General features: G+C 36.5%; 1 protein-coding gene across 8 annotated transcripts in view; it reads left to right on the top strand.

Moving 5' to 3' along the window:
* Positions 1 to 12,435: 12,435 nt before the first annotated feature.
* PTPRC (protein tyrosine phosphatase receptor type C) overlaps positions 12,436 to 24,873 on the top strand; it is a 120,575-nt gene continuing 108,137 nt past the window's right edge. For 5 of the 8 annotated variants that reach the window (XM_045787728.2, XM_045787727.2, XM_045787724.2 and 2 more), the window contains exons 1-2: positions 12,756 to 12,896; positions 12,978 to 13,093. In XM_045787728.2, coding sequence (XP_045643684.2) covers positions 13,021 to 13,093 — 73 coding nt within the window. In that variant the 5' untranslated portion in view covers positions 12,756 to 12,896; positions 12,978 to 13,020. Of the gene's footprint in view, positions 12,532 to 12,755; positions 12,897 to 12,977; positions 13,094 to 24,873 lie in introns of those variants that run through there. The other 3 variants (XM_045787730.2, XM_045787729.2, XM_087857460.1) reach the window with 2 other exon arrangements.

The following is a 24,873-nucleotide window of genomic DNA, read 5'->3' as shown; positions in this document are numbered from 1 at the left end:
AAATAACTTTCTTAAGGTCTCAAAACTTAGTGGCAGCATTTAAATTTTTAGGAAAGCAGACTCAAAAGTGCAAGCTATCTATGTATTATGCCAAATCTCTACCTAACAAAGTCATTTGTCTGTTAAAGTTTCCTCATGTGGGAAAAAGAAATGCACATTTTCATGTAATTGTGTATTAATCTACTTGTTCATTTATACCATTATTCTCTGCTTTGTACTGGGCACCTTCTAGAAGACAGGCACTGTTCTAGGCAACATGACTTAATGGTGGGCAAGACAAGTAGGCCCTTTGCCCTTACGGAGCTTACGTTCGAGTGGAATGAACAGATAAAGGCTAGTAAATAAGCCCACAAATAAAATATCACAATTATTGAAAAATGTTACAAAGCAAAAGATTAAGAGATGGAGATGAAGGAGAGAATAAGAATTAGTCATCTTTTTTAGAACCTGGTCAGGGACGTCCTTTCTGATAGTTAAACCATGATGTAAAAATGAGAAGGACTTGATGATGGGAGGTTGGAGGAAAAGAGCACTGTTCAAGGAAGCAGCATATGTAACGACCAAGGTGGGACTAAAATAAACACTGGAGAACCACAGAGCAAGAGTCTGGAGGGTCAAGTGTGAGAACCAGGGTGGGGCTGGAATTTACAGGGCCTTGTGGGTTCTGATAAGGAGTTTGGATTTTATTTGAATTGCAAATGCAGCCCATTGATTTTATGCAAGGACACAACAGAGGCCTATTTACATTTTAAGAAACTCTCTTGCTGCCCTGTGGAAAGAGTGGAAGCCAAAGACAGGTTGAGATGTCCTACTAGTACTCTAGGAGAGAAGTGGTGTCCTATAGACATGGCAGTAGCAGAAGTGGGAAGAAGGAGATGACATGGATACACATCTTAGACACTCAGTTGAGAAAATGCATTTCTGCATTGGGCTTGGTAGCTCAACATGAAGATGAAGAATGAGGAAAAGGGAGGATGCAAGGTGATCTGCAGATATCTGACTCGAGAGTAACTGGGTAGATGGCCGTACCCTACATCAAGGTAGGGAAGTACGCTGGGCCAGGAGAGCAGGTGTGGGGCATGGTGAAGTCAAGAGTTCATATTCGACATGGTTGTCTGTGGAACACGCACGTGCCTTGACATTTCAGGCAATAGGAAACAGGGAACCAGAGGTAAGGTTTGGACTGAGCGCAGAAAGTATGAATGGATCTCTGAATACATGGAAATCTATGGTTTTTCAGTTCAGAGGCGTCAATAAGATTATCATGGGAGAAAGTGTGGAAGAGGATGAGGGCTCTGAACCATAATATTTAAAAGCTGGATAAGGAGAGTTTAACTAGTAGACCCCTGAAAAATTGCTTTTTGGTATTACATACATTAGCACTGTTCATTGCTTCTAAGACACAGGTAGGTAGGTTTGATTAAAAATGTTACTTGATTCTGTGTCATTTCTATTTCCATCTGAGTTACACAGGTTACATTTATTGATAAGTGAAAACTCCTTAATGCAGAATTCTGGGGAGTTGGGTAGGGCTCAGATTCTTAAACGCAGAACTTGGGTTCAAATTTAAATTCTGTCTCTTATAAATGAACGAGGGAAAGTTTCTTTCCTAATCCGGGCCTGTTCACTCATCTAAAAACAATGATGACACAATACTCCCTCATACAGGTGCAATGATCAAGAGAGTAAGTTCACGTTAGTGCTTAGCACAGTGCTCTGCACATAGTAAGTACTGAATACACTACCACTACTCCATCCAAGCAGGATGCTGTGGTTAGTAGTAGCAGCATTTGAGAAAACATAACTAATTAGAGCTGAAACTTCCCCCTTGATACTTTAAATTATATTCTTATCCTATAGAATTATACAGGCACATGGTATTTTTCCATTTTTACTCTAGTTCACTCACTGCTATGTTGTCCTTGTTATAGTGCTTAGTTTACAGGTTTTCTTTTTTGCTTAACATTTGTTTCTTTTTTTTAAATTTAAATTCAATTAATTAATATATATTGTATTATTAGTTTCAGAGGTAGAGGTCAGTGATTCATCAGTCTTATATAATACCCAGTGCACATCACATCACATGCTCTCCTTAATGTCCATCACCCAATTACCCCATCCCCCCACCTCCCTCCCCTCCAGCAAACTACAGTTTTTTTTTTTACCATGAAAATTTGTTACTTTACATACTAAATATATCAGCAATCCATAAAAACTAAGGTGCCAATATTACTTGACAAGTCATAAGGATTCACAAATACTATGCTTCTCCTGTAAAACAATTAACTTTTTAAAAGATAATATTCCTCCGGTACCAAAAAAACCCCAATGCTTGACCATCATCTGAAAGAAAACTAAGCAATTCTTAAGACCTAAGTATACCCTGAACATTTGAACTGTCTTATGTTCATCAAAAAATTGTACACACACAGACATACACATATATTTGTTCATACATGTATCGCCTACATATATCATATTACATTATGCTATAGTTAGTTGTGCATTTGTCATTTTTTTCCCTGACTGGATTCCTAGAAGGCATGGATAATATTCTACTTATTTTTTCTGTGCACTGTAGTCTACACATGATAGAATGTTTTGGCACTCTCCTTTCTTTTTTTTTTTTTTTATTTAATTCGACAGAGATAGAGACAGCCAGCGAGAGAGGGAACACAAGCAGGGGGAGTGGGAGAGGAAGAAGCAGGCTCCTAGCGGAGGAGCCTGATGTGGGACTCGATCCCTTAACGCTGGGATCACGCCCTGAGCCGAAGGCAGACGCTTAACCGCTGTGCCACCCAGGCGCCCCCTGGCACTCTCCTTTCTACTACTAAGTTTTCACGGAGATTTTGTTCTCATTCAAAGTCAGAGTATTTTTGGTAGAAATGTCTAGCTGTCCCCCAGAGCTTATATTTATTCTCCCCTCCCATAGTAAGCTGGCTAGTAGATGCCCAGCTGGAGACTACATTTTCCCATGACTCCTTTCCCCCTGTATCTGGGTCTGACAATGTGACAAGTTATTGTCCAGAGACTGGGTGGCAAAGGGATGTGTGTCACTTCCAGGCGAGGTTTCTGAGAATTGTTGGTGCCTTATCCATGCTTTCTTTCCGCTTCTGCCACTAAACGAAGATAATAGCAAGGCCCGGGAACTGTGAAGCCTCAAGGTGGAAAGGACCCGGTCCCTGAATCACTATGTGGAGAAGACCAACAGCCAACCTTGGAACAGCAGCTTGGTCTGTTTTGTGGAAATAAGCTCCATCTGTGTTTGTTTTTATCAATGTGAGGTGCTGTTTGTTCCAGCGGGTAGCACTAACCCTAACGAACCCCGGCTCATGAGAGCGAAAGGGACTTGCGTTAAGACAGAGCTACGTCTTTGGAAGCTGAGTTTGGTTTTACATGCTCGTTCTGTTTCCTTCTGCATACAGTGCAGAAAAATGAATTTGTCTTTGTAAACAGGAAGAATAAAGGTGCCCAACTAAGCAAGTATAGCAGATATAATTTTGTAACTTTAATCCAGGTGTTCAAAACTTGTCACACTTCTTTATTTCCTGTAACTCAATCTGGCTCTAACCCTCAGCTGACTTTATACCAAAAAGGGCAGGGCATTTCATTTCTAGCTCAGGGTTGCGACGAAGTTTTGTAAATCTTGGGCTGTCCAGACGCGTTAAGAAGGATACTGTAGTTATTTATGCATTTAACAATGAATTACAGCACGCCTCTGCCCATGGGCTAGGATAGCCGTCCTCATGAAGCATAAGCTTTGGTGGGAGAGACAGACGGAAATTAAATAATTCCCTGAGCAATGTGACCAGTGCCATGAAAGAGATGAAAAAAAAAAAAAGTAGTGGGAGAAGAATGGAAAGCTATTCGGTCTAATCATAAAAGTAAAGGAAGGCTTCTTATAGGCAAGGACAATAGATCCTACCTGTAGGACTGGGGGACTATTGCTAGATAGAAGAGTTTTTAAAGTAGAGAGGGCACTGTATATAAAGTCTCTTACTTGATAAGGCTATGGTAAATAGGAGGGTCTGAGCTAATGCCTCCTGACTGGGGAGAAGGGAGATGGTAAAAAACGGGCTTGTGGAGGAAGATGAACATTGGGCTCCGCAGGGACTTGGGGGTCCTCTTAAGCATTTTTCTTTGAATCCAGAGTCAGTGGAGAACTACTGACAGGATGAGGGTCAGGTGCACAGGATACGATTTCATTTAGAAAAAACCTCCCTGACTAAAGGGTCTCGGAGAATGGATTGGGGAGTGAGAAATCATATTAGGGCAGATATAGGCAAAAGTGTTAAAAGGTCATTTTAGTTGTTTCTTCAAGCAATGTTAATAGTTTGGACTAAGGTGGTGGTGGTGTGTGTGGAGAGAAGTCCAGAAATTGACAAATTGAAGGAATTAAGTTTTGAGAGTGACCCCGAAGTCTCTATTTTCACAATAGGATGACTGGTGGTGCCACAGACTGAGGTAGAGAATCCTAGAACAAAGTCATGTTTGGGGAAGAAAGGTGATGAGTTTAATTTTCATCTCCTCTTTTCCACTGGTTCTCCCTCAGTGTGTCCACTTGTGTGTCCATTATCTAAGCCTGTCCAGTCCCTGGAATTGTAGCTATACTGCAAGAGTTCTAATTATTTTACAGATGCTCTCAGGACAGCCTGGGGTGCTCTCACTTTAACTACAGTGGCCAGAGTAAAGCATTCAAAAGCAGAGTAAGAAACAAACTTCTGGTCCCAGAAGACCAGACCAAACGGAGAGCTGAGCGTGGGTCTCTTACACACGTGACTCACGAAGTTATGCACCACACATCTCTTCTCACTCTCCAAAGGAGTTCGGCTTCTCAGAAATCACACTAAGAAATACTTTGCCCAACTCAGTGGCCCAAGCAGCAGCTCTTCTCACCTTTTTATTCTCAGAAGTAGCAGCTCCGATGCCTAGTGAGGCAGAGTCTTGCAACTATGGAACTCTCCTTTTATAGGTTTGTAAAATAATATGTGGAACTTCGACGCCCATGGCATTGGCTGTATTCCTCGTGGGCGGTGTAACCCATAGAGTATTTTTCATGAAGTACTCCATCTTGGCGTGGGCACAAGCATAACATGACTATAATACTGCACACAGAGGCTTTGGGGGGAGGGGCTGGATGACCAGGATTCCTCTGAGAAAGTGGCATTAGGTCTCTCCACAAGTGGGCCTCACTGGAGCAAACAAAATGAGACATTTCTGTTTCCCAAACTTTTTTTTTTTTTTTAATAATACAGGATTTTCCACCCCCAAATGGCGTGTTATATCCCATGTTGTCAACCTAAGGAGGAATTTAAGATTGCATCTAATAAAACCAGCATAACCAGAGCTAACATGTTAAAGACTTCAGACAAATGAGAGTAGAGAATGAGTCTTTTTAATGTGTTTCGGTGATTGGCCAAAGCAATATGCAATGGCTTTAAGATGCCAAGAACATGACTGTTAAGAATTCTAACACATTGAAGTTTGAGGAACTCAGTACATCAAATTTGCATGTGTATGGCCCTTGTTTTAAGTAATTTAGTTTTATTTAATTTAATTGAGCAGAGTCCAACCCATAGCTCATCTAACACTGTTTACCTGTGACTCCGTATTACAACCTGGGAACATCTGCACACCTACGTTCCGTTCTTTGAAATATATATGATCTGCTGTTAGCTTTTTTGAAAAAAGCATTTTTTTATTGTCCATTATACATTTGCACCAATTTCAAGCTGGATGTAGAAATTGGAACTTAATACTGCATATATTGCAACTTTGTTTAGTTTATAACACTGTCTATTAACTATTTATTGATGTTATGCTGCTGTTCCACAGTGTTCTTCAAACCACCGTGATTCAAAGATGGGCTTTTAGAAAGGTTTTATAAAAATATGAAAAAAATATGTAAAGACTACTACTTAACATCACTTTCAAAGAATCAGAGCTACCAAAAAAGAGCTACCACCAACCCCTGCTTCCATATTAAATGGATGAAAAATTGGAGAGTTGTTTCAGTGATAGAAAACTGCATGCAAGGGCAGACCCATCCATCCAGTTGGGCAGGACACCAGCTGGGTGGACAGGATGTGAGGGAGGCATCCGTGACAGTTAAGATACAGCAAAGTGTGCATCATCTTTCGTTTTTTATTTTCTATCTGTTGAAAAGGTAATAATACTATCTGAGTGCTGTTGTGAAACTAAGTTCACTAATTAAGCAAGCATGCAATAATTATTGTAATTATTTTACCAGATGCTGTCATGACATCTTGGTGAGCCTGTTATAATTAAAGCATACATGATATGTCAGAGATGGGGTCATGGCTTCCAACTTACGTCGTCTTATTTTCCAACATTTTATTTCATCATAAATTTGGAAGCTGATACATCTCCTGTGCTGTATTTGCTCCACGTGATATGTATACATCTAGCTATGCAATTGGAACAGTCCAGAAAGGAAAGTCATCCGTTACTAGGAGCCAGTATAGAAAGAAATGTGGAGAGAGTTCAGCTTCCCGAGCTCTTCAAAGGAATCAACAAATGTTAAGCATGGCTTGTAATCAGTAATATGGGGCCTGAAGTAAAACATACACATCTCAGCTTAGTCCTTTTGGAACAAGAACAGTGTGGACTCCACAGAAGATTGAGCCAGAGTGGAATATTCTCTTACGTTGTTAAAAGCTACAAGACTTTCTGAGTGAGGCAGATTTGGAAATTGGTATGAGAACTCATTGCTTATATCATAGTTATATATATATATATATATATATATATGTGTGTGTGTGTGTGTGTGTATACACACACACACACATATATGTGTGTGTATATATATATATATATACATACATACATACATTACCCATTTATTAAACAGTCTGAACTCACTCAGATATAAACAAAATCATTGTCCTTTTCTCTGGCCACTGGTCAGCTATCCTGCTGCATTCCATTGATTCCAAGATGCACATTTTATAGAATACATTCTAACATCACCGAAATCAGGATACATCTTGCAATTGACAGTGCCTTTAAGTCAATTAAAGAAAACGGAAGAGTGAATTTCCTTTTCTCGTGTCTTAACAATACACAGAGCAGTTCTCATAACTTCTAATTACTTTTAGGTACAAAAAAAGGTTTGTTCCAGCAAATCAAACCCTTCCATCTCATATTCAATTTAATTCCTTCACCTCTATTAGAACTCTGCCTGTGTGATTTGCAGAAGGGAACTGATAGGGTCAGGTCCAAGGGGAGCTCCTCTCCTTCCCTCCTTTGGGTCTCTATTTCTCTTTTTTCTTGGTGCTGGTTAGAGGAATAGAATATATATTCTATTGTATATGCTTTTAATTCTAACCCAGTGTGTTTACCATATTAATTGGATGCTTGCTTCATTAATTAATTTGGTTCTGAAAGCAACACTGAGGTAGTATGATTAGCTCCGTATTAGAGAAATTTAATACTTGCTAGAATTCAGGTTTAACTATTTCTTAACCACGAGGAAAAAATACATAGACATCAGTATTATATTTTGTGTTTCAGTTGGTATGGATGTATAGGAATAACATAGACCAGGTTTATCTAAGTTCACTAGGAGAGTTAAAGTTCTGGTGCTCAGAGTAAGAACACCTGTTAAAACAGTGCCAGCTCCCCCCTTAAGCAGCTTGATGCTGATGAGACTTATTTTTGTCTGGATTTGCATTTTACACAAAGACAGAGGGGCGGATTTATCAAGTAACATGGATTTCTTTGCTCAATACCTAAATTTTCAAAAGGCAAAATGGCAGAATGCAAGAATGTATTTTTAGAGCAAATCATAAAAATGTAGTAGTCCCTCTTTTGTGCTCTTATAATATTTTGGTAATTGATAACAGTATGTCCTAAATTTTATAATTGTTGGTGTTAAGTAATTCAGTCATTTATTTTATTGGTAAACATTTCTACTGCCATCACCCCTTATCTGTACTACAGCAAAGCTTCCCAACCATTTTGCTGGCCCTACAGTTGCCAACTCCCAATATGTTGGCCACACCACAGCTTCATATGTAAGTCTTTTCATTCATTCATTCATTCATTCATTCATTCATTCATTCATGCATTCAACAAATATCACTTATGGCGACCACTGTAATAAACATCATTTAAACCTCATGGTTTACCATCCAGGATGTAGGTTTATGTTTTAGTGCAGAAGGTGGCTATGAATAAACAGACATGTCCCTAGATTTGGAAAAAACAAACATGATTTTGAAATAGAAAAGAACATGGAAGGGCCAGAGTTTAGTGTGAACAAGGTGGAAAGGGGCATTACATGAGTTGAGAAATGTGTACCAAAGCTGGATTTTATTCAACATGTAAAGTGGAAAATCATTGAGAGGTTTTAAGGATCTATCACAATTTGATTTGTATTTAGAAAAGATCAAGTCTATTGCTCCATGGAGGAAAAATAAGGAGGGAGATAAGATAGAAGCTTAAAGATCAGTTAAAATGCTGTTTCAACAGTGATGGTGGCTTGGTCCCAAGTGATATAATTGGAAACAGAGTATAGTTAAGATAGTGTAGATAGAATAAATTGAATGCAATTGTGACAGAACAGGAGAAATAAAAAATAACACTAAGGTTTCTAGCATAAATTATTTGATATATGTTGGTACATTTGCAGATATGGATAAGATTGGGAGTTAGAGCAGGTTTAAAGAAGACGTTCACATTTCATTGAGTTGGCTGTGTGGCAATACCAAACCTGAACTGTGGATCTGGCTGGAGCTATATTACCTGTGAGTCATCAGCAAGAAAGAGCTCACCCAGGAAGGGAGAAGTAGACCCAGAACCGAGCTCAATGTATCACAATACTTAGAAATCAGGTAGAGGAACAGGACTCAACATGGCAGCTGCTAAGGTGAAGACAGTGAGGGTCAAGACAAATCAGGAGGCAACTGTGTTTTGGAAACTGGTGAAAGAGGAGGACTGAAGGAGAGGCTAACCATACTTAATGCTCCTGAGAAATCACATAAGATGAGACTAGAGAAGTAAGTGCTCTAGAAGATCTGGCAATATGGATATCATTCGCAAGAAGATCCAAGAATAATGCTGAAAAAGTTTCAATAGCTCCCAGTGTCTCTGAAGATAATGTTAAATCTCAGAACCACAAAGCCTAGCAAAGTTTGGCTATCATCTCCTCTGAAGCCACACGTGTTTTGTTGTTCTTGTTGTTGTTTCTTTCTTTCTTTTTTTATGTCCCCTTTTTTAAAAAAATTGAGACATAATTGATGTATAACATGGTGGAAGTTTAAGGTATATAATGTGTTGATTTGATACCTTTGTATGTTGTAACATTCCAGGCTCTGCTTCTCCTTATGCCAGCGACACATGTCTCTTTGGTTCCTTGAACACACTCTCCTTCTTTCAGTATATGGTTCTGTCTGCCGGGAATGCTCTTTTCTTTTCTCCCCATGCCCATTCAACTTCTATTATTTTTTTTAGGTCTACCTTCATTGCTTTTTATTTCAGGCAAACGTCACCTCACAACTAGACCAAATACCCCATTATATGCTTAAATCATAACATCAAGTACGTCCTGTGTGCCGAATTGTCACAGAGATTAGTTAATTAATCATTGTCTCTTCCACTGTAGGGAGGGAGCATATCTGTTCTTGCTCACCATTCTTTCTTCATATTAAAGAAATAGCTGTCTTATTACTAGGAGATAGCTATATACTTGTTGAATGAGTGAATGGATAATGTCTGCTTCTGCAGTTAATCTCATGTAATCTGTTTCTATCTTTTTTAAAAAAAAATGTCTTTATTTGAGAGAAAGAGTGCGCTCGAGAGGAGGAAGAGGGAGTGTGGGGAAGGGCAGAGGGAGAAGGAGAGAAAGCCTTAAGCGGGTTCCATGTTAAGCTTGGAGCTTGACTCGGGTCTTAATCTCACCACCCTGAGATCACGACCTGAGCTGAAATGAAGAGTCGGACGCTCAACTTACTGTGCCACCCAGATGCCCCTCTGTTCTTTACATCACCTTTATTATATGTGACTGAAATATTTGGGAAATGGTGATTAACTTAAATAAAATATTATTTACTTATTTAATATTACAGTTTTTAATATCTATTATAAATTAATCAGCTATGATTATTTTAAAATTTTATTGATCAAGCGTTGTGACTATTCTGGATACATACTATTTCAACCACTCCAGAAGTACCACACTCTTTACTACCTTTAAATTCTGATGTTGTTTCCTGTTCCCTTCCTAGCCTTAGTTGTTCTTAAATATATAAATTTATCAGCAGCCTGCCCACACTCTCAGAATCAAGAGAGTAGATCACATCCGTTTGTCACAAATAGTCCTCTTTCTATGGGGGTGTTCTGCTCCTCCTGTCTAGGGCTTGGAAGCTAGGCCCATACATGATAAAGCAGAGATTTCCTCAGATGCCCTGGGGAAAGGCCAGCTACTAACCAGACTCCTGCCTGGATAAGCCAGTGCTGTCCACCATCAAAGGCGAGCTGTGCTCTTTCCCCCAGCAAACCACTAGGCTCTTCCTTCTTGTCCCCCTCCTGACAGTTTGTATCTCAGGGATATCAATCCTCTGGCTCACCATTGCCTGCATTCTGAGACTATCTGAACTGAGCACACATTTACCCATTGCTGTCTACATTAGGCTCTATTTCTTTATACCTTTGTAGTATACAGTATAAATTTTGCTACCCAAAGCCTAATATTTCCTGTAGATACTAGATTCGATTTTAATACATTAAAAAAAACATACAATTCAACTCATGGGTGGCTAATTAATCTCAGTGTTTCTTGGGTAGAATTTCTCCGCCCACTTGTTTAAAATAGGACTTAATCTAAATTCTTACTGTTTCTTCCAAGTGATGACCTGCAAAGTCCTTTAAAAATATCTCTTTAAGGCTTCTAAAGCCCTCCTATCTTAAGTTTATTATACAGCATACTTCTTATACTTAACTCCCTTGAATGTCATGCACTCTCTTCCTGGCCTCTAGTTTTGCCAAATATGCTGCCATAATAGAAAGCTAAGAGAAGACAAATATTTGCTTACAGATATTTAAAGCTAACCTCTGGATAGTTTTCCATTGCAAGTGTATTTGGAGAAATAGGCTCGATAACTGAGTACTTGAATTTGTGACTCCTGAGACATATTTCTCATTAAGCTTACCTTCAGAAGAGCAGTGCCTATATTCACAGCTATTTCATTTAAGAAGACACTTGCAAAAGGAGAACAACATCATTTTTATGGAATCAATGTTCTATCTTTTAGAGATTAAAAATTTTAAAAATATATAGTAAAAAAGGTCAGGGAAAGAAGTGAGAAAAATGAAGAAGGTTAGTAAAGCAAGAAAGGAAAGTAACATGAAACTTAGAGAGGGTTCAAAACATAACTTGTCTACTTCTTAGCTGTGAGAATTTGGACATACACCTAAACACCCTGAACTATGTGGGTAAAATGGGGAATAATAACATTATTTGTCTCAAGCACTGTTGTACAAAGTAGATGACTCAATTAAAATCCTAACATATTCCTGGATGTAGCAACAGCCCAGTACGTTAGTTATGGTAATAATCAAAATAAAATCAAAATCATACCAAAAGTCTCATGATCATGTTTTTATTCAGAATTTCAGATGTGGGATTATTTTCATTTGCTCAAAGGGGAGGTGTGCAAATTTGGCTCTGCAGTTCCCAGTAGCCAGTGACAGTAAAACAATGAGTTCATAAATATGAAAAGATCTATTCACCGAAGCACAACAAACCTTCCATAGTGCTTTCTAACCAAGGATTGTAGAGTTACTGCAAAGGTTCTGTTTGTCTCTAAGTCCCTTAAGTATCGTATGTGGCTCAAATCATAGTGCCTGTGCACATGTGCATTATTCATTTTAAATGAATCGGATATTGTGATAATGATACCAATATATTTAATTGTGTTACTGAATTAATAGTGGCTTTTTGCCAGGATGCATTTTCCTAATCAATGGACTTGCTAAGAACACCATCAGAATCATGAAGAGTGCTGTATATTAATTTGCTGTCTTGTAATCAAAAAGATTGGGAGTGTATAGCTGAGGGGGGAAAAAGGGGTAGCTTTTGTAAAAACAACAATAAAAACCCCAGCTCTCAATTTCATTGCTCTTCTTACCCTCATCAACAGCATTAGAGACCTCTCAAGTCACAGAAGCTTCCTTTTTTTGAAGCAGGATTTGCTCCTGTAGACATGACTTTCTGATTCCATTGCTAGCCCCACGACGGTATCCGTGAAAGATTTGGCGCAAAGCTGGTAAGCTTTCTGAGAGTGCTTTTGCATAGAAAATAGGTCTGACTGCTAACACCCTTCTATTGGTGGGGTTTGAATGTCTTCCTCATAAATGATATTGGCTGCAAAAAATAACCAGATAGGTGTTTATTTGTTCACTTGGTCATTTTGAGTCAAATACAGGTATTTTCTACTAATTCAATCAGTGTGTCATCTTGCCAACCTCATTTTGGTATATCCACCCTGAATCTGTTTTATCATCTCTTGGGTAAGAGAATTACTGATTATTTTGGGGTGCGGATGTGTTTTTTTTAAATTGTAATGAATACTGTAAGGGAGTTTTTTTTTTTTTTTTTTGAGACTTAAAAAACATCTTCCTTGAAGGAAAAAATCTTTTAAAAGGCCTACTAACTTGGTCTAATTACTTGAATTAAGGAAGTAAGATGCTTTTGCACTGACTTTGAACAACTTTCTTGACTTCCTGCAAAGAGGATTTTTGACAGTATTTTTGAAGAAGTTAGTAAAACCGAATCTGACATCACTACCTAGCAGTTTGTGCAGCTAGCAAAGTGGTTTGTTCTTAGGGTAGCAGAGGAGGAAATTGCTCCCTGTCTGATAAGACAACAGCAAAGAGTATGCATTCATTTCTTTTATTTTTGACTCAGTTTCACAAAGAAAACCTTTTGCAGAGATAACTATTATTTTGCCTTTCAGAAGGACGCATGCTGTTTCATAGGAATACGGCCGATTTCCAGATATGACCATGTATTTGTGGCTTAAACTTTTGGCATTTGGCTTTGCCTTTCTGGATACAGGAGTGTTTGTTACAGGTAAGTACAAATATATTAATATATCCTTAGTTATTTTTTTTTCCTTGTGGAGGGACATGGGTTGGAAATAGACATAAAAATAAGTTAAGAGTTGGTGATTGGAAATGAGGAAGCTCAGTATAAAATGGTCAAGGTTTTTGTAGCTCAGAGAGACAAGTCTTGCTACGTGACAGAATACATTGTTACTGTTCAAAAAGGCATAAATGTTTTGGGAAAATATCACAATTTAAAAGAAACGCTGTCTATCCGTATCTTTGTTTACAAACTGTTCAAGGATATTACAAAAGCAATGTTGTTACTTAACCCTCAAATATGTGAACATAAGTTTATGAAAGTCTAAAGAAATCCTAATGACAAAGTAAGTGAATTTTCAGCCTTTCAATAAAAAATGATTTCTTAAAAGTCATAATGTGGCTTTGGTTGTCCGTAAGCTACTCTTTCTTTTTGAACTGGAGTTTGCTTCCTCAAATTTTGAAATATTTTTATTGAATAGTTAGCTATATGATAGTTTGAAATAATACATTTGGGTATTTAAAAAATACTAATTTTACGCATATTCTTAGCACAGAATGTGTCTTAAAACAAGTTTTTGGTTTCTTCCTAACCATTTTAATGATTATTTGCTTCGGAAATTTTTACGGGGCCACCGCCCTTCCTGGGTGATGGGTAAATACTAGAATTTTGATGAGACAAAAAATATTTAAACTCTTAAGAGTCATACAAATGCTGTATTCTATAGGAAAATGTTAATGGGGAATCTCAAGTACTCATTTAAACTGAAGATCTTGGTATATTTATTATCTATTTAATGGACAATTCTTGAATAGTTTCGGTTTGGGTCATGACTGCATTTCCGTTGATTGTTAAATGTAACTAATAAATCGATATTTAATATTACTCCTTCAATTGTAGTATCTAAAAGCTGTACTTCATTATGGAAAGAACATTGAAAATGGCATTTTTGTAGAAATTCTAAATAAGCTTTAAAAAAAGGGGAAAATGCTTTTTAAAAGTTTCGCTTACTGGAATTGATTTTGAAATCTGTTTTTGGCTTTCCACCACTCTTCTTTCCTCTAAAAGGCAAGGGGTAGCTACCTCTCCAACTTGTTACATTGTCAGTTGCTATTTTGTGTAACCAAGGAATGGAAAGCAGTGTAAGATACTGTTTCATTTTTAACTGCAAAGATGGGTTAAATATTTTTAGATAGATACAGCATTTTGTCTTAGTACGGAAAATGTTTATTAAGTTACCTTCCCTGTAAAGTTAGCTTTCATAACCAAAACCAAATTATAATGAATAATGATTTTAACCGGGTGATAATATGTACATTATCCTAAATCAGAGTGAATATTCATTAAAATTCCCACTCAAGAACTGTTGCAAAGCATTTCTAAATGAGCACAAAGAGACACTGAAATATTTGTAGGACACAGAGCAAATCACCACAAAAATTTCAACCCACTCTATTAAGGATTTTTACCAAAAGAAATATCTTTCAATTTTTTATCAAAATAAGAGAGTATAAAATTATCCAGAAAACCTTTAAATCAATTGTGCTGAACAATTTGTTCTTAAATAAGTGGATAGATACACATAGATTTATTTTGAAAGATCAAGTTTTTCTTCAATTGCTTACATAAATATTGAGAACAATAATCTTTCTAAAAGGCATTGATAGTCTTCCTGAAATTTATACTTATTTTTGAAAAAAACCCTAGAAGAATCTAATCATGTGTGTCTGCAAATCTTATTTAATATATAAATATAATCACCTGTGTCTGCAAATCTTACTTATCATCCTTTTAAGTTCTGAGAAACATTTTGTGATTCAGTGTATGATTTGGGAAGTTATTAATGTTCTAAATTATATATTTTTCTTTATTAGCAACAGATGAGTTTGATTGTATGCTGATTTTAATGTATTACAATTGAGTTTAGTGATCACAGGAAGCATTAGGCTTTTGGGCATCAAATTTATATTGTGTACTCTACAGGAATAAAAAACCAGAGCCAAATGTAGAGAGACATCAATTAATGGATAAATATATGCACAGTTCAGATGTGTTATTCAATACCTAAAATACACATACAGGCAAGGCAAACTTAAACTGCCATGGCAACAGTGCTGGGTTGAGTTTTACGCAAAAGTTTGTGACCTCTTTGCTCTGTAACTCTTTGCCATGATAACCGGAAAACTTTGTTGAACATTTCTAAATAATTTTAGGGGACAATGATAGTTTTGCGAATGCAGGTAGAGATGAGTGTTCTCTGACTCTAAAAAAGGTGTCAAGTTAGGCAAATCTATCAGTCTATAACATACCAGCTAGAGTATATGAGTTATATTATGTGAGTTATGAGTCATAACGGTTTGGATTCATATCCTGGTCATAACTCTCCATTTTCCCAGCTGTATTAAAAGAAATAGTTCATGTTACAAACATATATTATGCCTTGCACATCTCAGGCTTTTAATACAAATTATGAACTGAATTTCATAAGGGTCTTATTAAGTTTTAAATACTCCACGATTTAGAGATTTGTGGGTATGAACATCATTCTCTACGAAAATTTTACAAGTACTTTTCTAAAAATTCGCCTGTGATCCTTATCATTGCTAGATTTTGAAATGTATTTTGTTTGAGAAAGGGTAAGGTGGACTTAGGAGTGTGTCTTTCCTTTTCCTCTCCTGTTCTATATAATTAAGTAGAGGGGCAGAGTGGCTGGGTTGAGCTAGTTCTGTTCTCTGTTCTGGGCTACTTGATATCCTTTCACCAGTGACAATTAACTAGTATAGGAATATAGGTATTTCTACACTCTCTGTATAAATATACATATACTGATACACACATATATATATTCTAGTGTTTATGTGTGAATTATATAAAACACACAAACACACATACATACTTTTCTATCTTTTGGTTCTTCATATTTATCTACTTTTAAATATTGGAGTTTTAGGGGCTTTAATCGTTGGCCAGTTCTTTTCTTGTTTTCTCTGCTCAGAGTTCCTATCATTACCTGCTATGTATTGATGATCCTGATTTCCCATCTGCAGACTCATTCCTCGAGGTGAAAAAAACAAAAAAAAGGAAAAGAAAAAAATCTGAAATATATTTAAATGTTCCTCAAGTCTTATAATTTTACTTTTTAATAACCTGTAAAACTTTTTCCCGCTTCTTCATCTCCATTGACATCACCTTAATTCATGCCTTTATCATTTTTTACCTGGAATATTATTATAGTTTCTTAATCTATCTGCAGTCTCATCCATTTCTTTCTATACTCTACACCTTAAAAATATAAAATAAAAAGAAGAAAAAAACCTCTCTGATCTCTTCTCATTGCCTTTGGTGTACTCCTTGCCAGAGCCACTGAGTTCACCAATGAGCTAGGAGCTGTGCCTGGAGCTGGGCAGGGGGGCAGAGAGTGTTTTTTCTTTTTTCTTGTATGATTCATTAACCCACAAGAGGCAGTTTCAACATTCTGCTTGGCTACACTTCCTCAGGACCTCGAAGGCTCTGTGCAAGTTCTATTTCCTCTTGAATGTTTTCTTCTGTCACTCATGCCACAAAATATCTCCACTGAAACTGTACACTTTTTGCCACCTTTCCGTGGCATTTTTCACATACTATTTCAATTAGTTGCTGGTGGTGGATTTAGTATTATTATTTACCAATCAGTGCACTTACTTCCATTATAACCTGTGTGCACACACAAATGATGTCTTATGCCTTTTCTGTATCATCTGAACCTCAATTCTTACCAGACACTAAAAAAGTAATGGGTGTTTTTTGACAAAACTGAAGATTATAATAATGAAGGAGAAAGAGGAAGAATACAAAAAATTTCAGAAATAGAGGACAGAGCAAGAGAGAAACATGAGATGAAAAAATTAGCCAGAGGCAAAGTAGAAGGATAGCGGGAGTTAGACAATGTCATCAAGATTAAATAAAATAATTTTGGATCTGAATCTTCATAGGTTTTCCCTTTTTAAAAATTTAATTTATTATTATTATTATTATTATTATTATTATTATTATTATTATCTTGCTATTTTCTTCTTTCATCTCCCTATTCTCCCTCTTATCTGGAAGACCTTCCTAATTTCTTAAAAATCCATAGTTCAAGAATGTTATTCCTAAATTTTTCTTGGACATTTTTGCTAATGGCATTTCATTTGGTGGGTTAGTTTTGTTCTTCAGATACAGATGACCCTAGGAAGAAAAGTAAGGAATCAGGCGAGGGAGGAGATACTCATCTAACATGGGGACAAAACTCATGGAGTCAGGTCCAGTCCTTGCAAGTACAGCCCTCGACACTGGTAGTGTCGTGGGACTATTTTCAGGGCTCACTCTATAAATTGCATTCTGTGCACACAGAAAGTTTGTTGGGAGCCTGGGCATCATTTCTTACTAGATATTGTGATAATGAATTTCAGTTTGAGTAGGTAAAAAGCAGAGATTTATAGTTAGGCTGATTAGACTTGTTGGTGGAAGCACAGTGTTAACACACACAAGGTTTTCTGTACAGGTCATGTACATGTAAGTCACCTTGGTGCAGAGAAAGAAATTTGTCATCACCGAACACCTTTGATTTTTTCAGTAATCTTATAAATTTATGGCAATCTTTACACAGGAGAAAATTGGGATGAAAATTGAATTTAATCTTACTTTAAACTTAATTTCAGTCTAGTCTAAATAGCTGTGTCAGTATTAGATACCTCACGCCATACTATGTGCCTATCACTAAAGGATTAGTGCTATGACTTTTATACACGTAAAGATAATACTCTGTAGGGAAGGATGAAGAAAAAAATGAAATATTGCAAGTAGTTCATTTAGCCATATGATGTGATATCTATTTCTACATGATACTGAAATATATAGACATTTTTTGTGTGCATGGCCATAACCAATATTTAGATGAGAAAATATCTAATCATTGCTTACAATTTTTAATATGCATTCATTTTTCTATGTCAAGGTGCTACTTCAATTTCAGTCTGTCGAGAGTCTGGGGCATGGCTACTGTAAGCAAAGTATTGTGTGTTCAGGAATAATAACAAAAACAAGAAAAGATAAAGAAAGAAACAAAACTTTGGCATAAATACATATAAAGTCGATGTCAGTGAAATACATAAAACCTTCCATGTGCATTCATGTCTTCAACTGATTGACCTCTGAAAAGATAATCAGCAAGATTTTCAATGTTTTCATTAGACTCTTTACTGAAGATCTGCTCAAACAACTTTCACATCTTCCATGGTGCTTAGCTATATATATACACGTTTAAAGATGAAACATTTATTTCCTACTAAAAATGAGCCCCAGATACCTGAAACGAAAAAGTTATTTTACTAAAACTTCATTTTCTCCTATATATACTGCATGTGTGATAAAATCATAACTACATGCAATGATATTCCAATGAAAATTATTGCCATTCATATATTTAAAAAAAACTACTTCCAACCGAAATGTGAACAGCTGAGGGGAAATCATCAGCCCTCCAAAAAGCTGATCTGCTAACACTGGAGCACAAATCCAGAGGAAAGGGCAACTCAGCATCACTGTACTAGAACATGAACGTTACTCTAGCAAACTTAACAAAATGCACTGATATGCAAGAAGAAACTCTGCCTTGTAAATATCAGTAATAATAAGTTGTCCTGGTAGTCATGAAAATAGATTAGAGTCCTATATAAATAATTATGAAGTTAAGCGATGATAGCAAAGGGACAATATCATGGCCATGAAGTGTGGTCACCATATTTTAAATATCTCCACTTAAAGAAAAAAAAAAAACAGTAACTTGTTCACTGGTAAAAGAAATACTAAGCATCATAGGAAATGAGTCAGGTGCCATTCTGTGTTGGAGATGGCATTTGGATCGAGAAGCATTTTAAAAATCTAATTCTATGAATTATATGACCTCAATTCAAATCACTTTCCATTTTCAATACACAGTGTCCTCATCTATAAAGTGCTGTAAGCATTAAAAATGAGAATATTTGTGGGGCGCCTGGGTGGCTCAGTCGTCTGCCTTTGGCTCAGGGCGTGATCCTGGCATTCTGGGATCGAGCCCCACATCAGGCTCCTCCACTGGGAGCCTGCTTCTTCCTCTCCCACTCCCCCTGCTTGTGTTCCCTCTTTCCCTGGCTGTCTCTCTCTGTCAAAAAAAAAAAAAAAAAAAAGTGGTGAGAATATTTGTGAAAATGCTTTGAAAACTATGAGATATCCTGCCAATTTATATATTGTATTTATGTGATCCCGTAAAATCACAGCACGTAGCTCTTTATCGTTGACACACGATTCCAAATCACATCTCTTCCTTTAAGAGACTCGGAGGAGATACAGTTTAAGGCTATGTGGTAAAGGAATAAATCCTTAGAGAACTTTGGATTCTTTTAACTCTGCATCCCCTGTTTTAGGGATTTTTCAGGCTACTCTGGATTCTACCTCTTAAATAGCTTGTAAATCCAACTCTTTGTTAGAGATTCTTATCCTTTCTTATCGTAATAGCCTGCAATCTTGCCTCCCTTCAGTCCCTAGTGTGTTCCTACCTACCTCTACTAGGATAATCTCTGTAAAAGGCAAAACTCGCCTTTGTACATCTTTCCTTCAGTGGCTCCCTATTGGATAGAGAATTTACTGATCCCATGATTTTGATCCCAAGGATGTTTAAGAAAATAAACATTTCATTAGAATATACCTACATTTAGGAGTTTTCCTTGAGAACAGCTCTCACAGAAAACAAAACTCTATTAAGCCAAGTTAATTCCCTGAGTATTTTTTATATAGCTTGATTAAATCATTACCAATTTTTTCATTAAAACAATTTTACTGAACTAATGTTCAATAGCATTACTTTTCATTCAATTTTTATAATTACTATTAAATTCATGAATCAATTTTTTAATCCACATCCAGTTTTACTGACTATAGACTTATGCCTCTGGGAATTTTCCTTTATTGTTATTATATTTCTAAGTGAATTTTTTTTCAAATAATACAGATCTAAATTTCTCAAAAAGGCTTTAATTCTTCTACTTAGCCAGAAACAACATTACTTCCGTGCAGTTTGAGCCATTACTTATCTCGTTCTTTTTCTTTTTCTTCTTCTTTTTTTTTTTTTACATTTCAGTATTACACAAAATGTAATTGATCTAATGTGATTATTTACTTCTGTCCAATTTTAAATTGGGCAATAGTAGACATTTTCAAATTTATGTTGTGCTGATATAGCTATCATTAACAGTCATTGTGTGATTGAAATTCTTTCAGCAAGATCCATTTTGAGATTTTAAGGATTTTGATTGTTTTTCTAGCCAGTGGAAACTTTAGAAATACTTACAAGACTGCTGTATAGTCTAGAATTGCATTTTAGCTCTCATTCATTTGTGTGGCATTCTTCTTATTAGCTTACACACCTTATGCCAACTTCTTACTAATTGGTACAACAAAAATTAGGGAAAAAAAATCCAGATGATAAATTTAATGTTTTCAGTATACATCAGTGGGTGAAATCAAAATAAGGTGTCAAATTATCCACTTTTGTCTCTGCATTTAGGAAAAATAAAGCTATTAGTGTGGAGTACACAGCCTTAATTTAATCCCATCAGATTTTTCTAGCTTTATCTGTAACTTTGTGACATGAAATATACAGTTGACCCTTAAACAACAGGGGTTAGGGAGACTGATGCCCTACACAACCAAAAGTCTATGTATAACTTTTGATTCCCCCAGAATTTAACTACTAATAGTCTACTATTGACCATAAGACTTAACAGATAACATAAAAAGTTGATTAATGCATATTTTCTATGTCATATGTATTATATACTGTATTCTTATGATAAAGTAAGCTCGAGGAAAGAAATGTTAAGAAAATCATAAGGAAGAAAAAGAAAAACATCTGTAGTGCTGTACTGTATTTATCAGAAAAAGTCCGCATCGGAAGTAGACCTGCACAGTTCAAACCAGTGTTATTCAAGGGTCAACTGTATATTCCTGTTGTAACTTGCATTTTCCTAAAAATACAATGTTTTCTTGTCTCCAGACTGTTGGCCAGGCTGTTTCTTCTTCCCTCCACATATTTTTTTTGAACTGGGCAAATTATAATTGCCCTTCAAACTTTAGTTCAAAGGTCGCTTCCTCTGGGCAGCCCTCCTTCATGTCCCCTGCTCTTCCAGTCCTTTCACACCTGGGCAGATGTTCGTCTGCTGTGAGGACCCCACGAGTAAGCGTCTTGGAGATCTCTTTATTTGCCTGTCTCCCATAGTACGTGCTGAGCTTGTGTAGCTCGTCACTGGGTCTCTGCTTATTTATCAGTGAGTGCCGGCAGGTCCTTGGAACTTGTTCGTTGAATGAATGGGTAGTTGTCAGTATAATCTAACCTTGTACGTAGAAAGTACTTAACAACTCATGAAAACAATTTTAAATCTGTCCTTTTGTTGTTGTTATTCTAGTGAATTATTTATGGTAAAGTTTCTACATGATAGAAAAGTTCAGGAAATAGATGGAAGAAAAAATTGCCTAAAATCCTTGCTCACACTTTTTCTTTCCCTCTTGTCTTCTGTTTCTCTTTTGATTATGTGCTGTGTGTAAAATTGCACATCCCATTTTTTTCTCAGTAAACATGATTATTCTAGGCAACTTGAGAAACAGAGAAATGAATAAATAGGAAAATAAAAATCTCACAGATTCTCAAAACCCATCACTAAAAACTTTCTGAATATTTTATTTCACCAGTCTAGCTAAATCTGTTTGCTTATTCACTCATTAATTTGTTTCATGAACAAATATTTTATGAGTGTTTTCCCTGTACCTTCAGCTGGGAATACCATTGTCTATGCCTAACCTCGGGAAGATGATACTCCCATTGTGGCAGTGGCTGCTTGGAGATGGGGTTTTAAATCTTCCAGATTCTCCATAAGCTCTCTCCTCAAAGTAATAATAAGCCTTGCAACAGATAATTAGCTGTGTTCTCAATCTTTTATAAATTAAAAATTAAAAAATTATTATTTTAAAATCTACATATAATGCCCTATTTTAGTAAAAACTCTGTTCTTGCCAGACAACATCTAGGCATCTGTTCCAACTAGATTTCTTCTGTAGGCTTTCTGTTACAGAAGTTCTGAAGCTGCCACTGAGTTGTGTAGATTATTATTAGATATTTAATAAATAAAGGTGGTAGAAACAAAGAGGACCTAGCCAAAAGTCCCAATTCTCTTTGGTTTGTTTGTTTTGTGATTTAAGCTGAAAATAAAAGCTTTATTTGGAGAGACATGTTAAAACATACACACATACACAGCATGCAAACAAATCCTTAAATTTTTCTGGTGATCTTTCATAGCAATTTTCCAAGATCATTGGCTAATAAAGGCTGATATTTCATCGTGGATTGGTCTGATTCTCAGTCCATTCTTTCTTGACTGGATTATTCAGCCTTTTTAATGGCTAGCCTAGCAACCAGGTAATTGAGGACATGATGGTAGGCAAAGCACAGCAAGACTGAAGGGTGGTTGGTAGTGTCTCAGAGGTCACTTGTGTGAAACATACATTTCAGCCCCATGCAGCTTATTTAGCTACATAGGTGAAACCCTGGGCACCCAGCCACTTCCATATCTGTAGCAAAATCTAAGTCACCTAAAATTTTGTCTCTTATAAAAAAACAAAAGACATCTTTGATTAATTTGTATTAACACAAATATTGATGCTGCATTAATAATGCAAAAGTAATGTTGCCACCATCTTGAAATGGAGCTTACAAAGGTACACCGCTGAGTCTCTCTGGAGGTGAGTGATATGATGGAAAGAATGGATTTTCCCCAACCGAATTCGTTTTTGATATTACATAAAGTGAAAGCCATTGAATAATTTACCAAAGTATCTAGATTTTTTTTTTTGTTTTGTTTTTGAAGTGCAAGGGAAGTAACTTGACCTTTGTTAAACACTTTGATCATGGAAAACACATGAGGCTCTCATCTTATTCCAGGAAGTGTAGACACCAGATAAGCTTTTTATAGTTATCCAAGAGGCATATTAAATGAATCTGGTAGAGCTATCTTATAGTTTTCCACTCCAGGGACAGGTTGGCTAAAACTCAAGGGAGAGTAAAGAATAAAAAATATGTTTATTGTTTGGTTACTGTGATAAAACTTAGGTCAATATTCTACTTTGAATTCTTAGACTCGGGTTTCCAAATCCCTTTTTTGGTTTCTAAACCAAGATTTTTAACTTATGCTTAATAAGTCCTAAGTCTTTCTATTTTTTTAGTGACCGTGTTTTTATTTTCTGAATTTACTGATGGAAGCTTTAGGTATGTTCAAGATACATAGTAGCTAAGAAAAAATAAATTAAGCAGAAGATATCAGTTCAGAGCATTGATTGTGAGAGGGAGTGATGATATGTGGGAAGCAGATAAATAAAAGAAAAGGGACAGGTTGCTGATGAAAATAATTTAAAGAGCTAATACTAGAAATATTGGATTCAAACAAGCTCCAACTTTTAATGTGCTTAAGAAATCAGTCTTTGAAATGTTGCCTGGATTCCGTTCTGAGCTTTCCAATTAGAAACATTACCTTTTAAATCCTCAGTTTTCTTAGCTGTACAATGAAAATAATAGCAGTAGCTATTAAATGAGGTAATTTACTCAGTGACTTAGCCATTTTTAAAATAGAACCCCTATTATGTGCTAAGAACTACTCTAAGTGCTGACACAGTGGTAAATAAAACAGAAAAGTTACCAACTTTCATGAAGCTTACATCTTAGTAACAGAGATAATGAAATCAAATAAATAACTGAGAAAATTTCAGGTATTGATAAGTGCTGTGAAATAAAACAGTGTGACATGATAGAGACAGGCCAAATTGGGGAGTGACTGGCCCTTTAGACAATGATCAAAGAAAGCCTCTTAGAAGTAGCATGATTAGGCTGCTAACATTGGCTGACGAGAGTGTAAAGATTTTTGTAAAGAAGAACTGGCAGGTGCAAAGGTTCCTCAGAAAAAGCAAAAACTTGGTGGGTTCAAAGCAAGGAAAGGAGGTCAAGTGCTTGCAGTATGGTGGGTAAAGCCTGAGTGGTTTGTGGTAAAGCTGGAGAGATACATAGAAGGGGGAGGTCCAATAGGGCCTTATTGGAAATAGAAAGAATTTGGATTTTTACCTTAAGTGTAAAGAGAAGAAGCTATTTGGAAGTTTTAAGCAGAGAATGAGCTAATCTTATTTCCATGTTAAGGAGACTACTCTGGCTACTGTGAGAATATATTGGAAGTGAGTTAAGACCTGGAGACCAGTTAGGAGCCTGTTGGATTGGTGGAAAGAGAAAGGAGGTGGTATCTGGACTAGGTGTTGGCAGTGGAGGTGGAAGGAAAGGACAAATGTATATAGAATCAAGAGAAGTTGCTGTGTGGAAGAAAAGTAGGAAGTTATACAGAACGATTCATTTTTTCCTCATGAGCAAATAGGATGAGAAACACCCCAGTTGGGGTAGGCAATCAAGGGTTCTGCTTTATCCATATTAATGTTTGAATTCTCAGTAGACATCCAACTAGAGATATTTAAAAATCAATTGGAGTTTAGAGTGTGGGGCTCATTAGGACTAGATTAGAGCCATACATTTGGAAGTCACTGTATACAGATGGAATTTAAAGCCAAGGGACTGAGGACCTAATTCTGAGCCCCGGGACACTTCATATTTGGAGTGGTTGATAAGAGGGACTAGGAAAAGAAAAAGTGAGAAGCGGTAGCCAAAGTGGAAAAGGAAAAAAAATATT

Source organism: Ursus americanus, chromosome 2 (assembly GCF_024610735.1).
Source record: "Ursus americanus isolate L20-20 chromosome 2, mUrsAme1.1.p, whole genome shotgun sequence".
Classification (NCBI taxonomy): domain Eukaryota; kingdom Metazoa; phylum Chordata; class Mammalia; order Carnivora; family Ursidae; genus Ursus; species Ursus americanus.
Note: the sequence above shows the minus strand (reverse complement) of the source record. Positions and strands in the feature narration are given on the sequence as shown.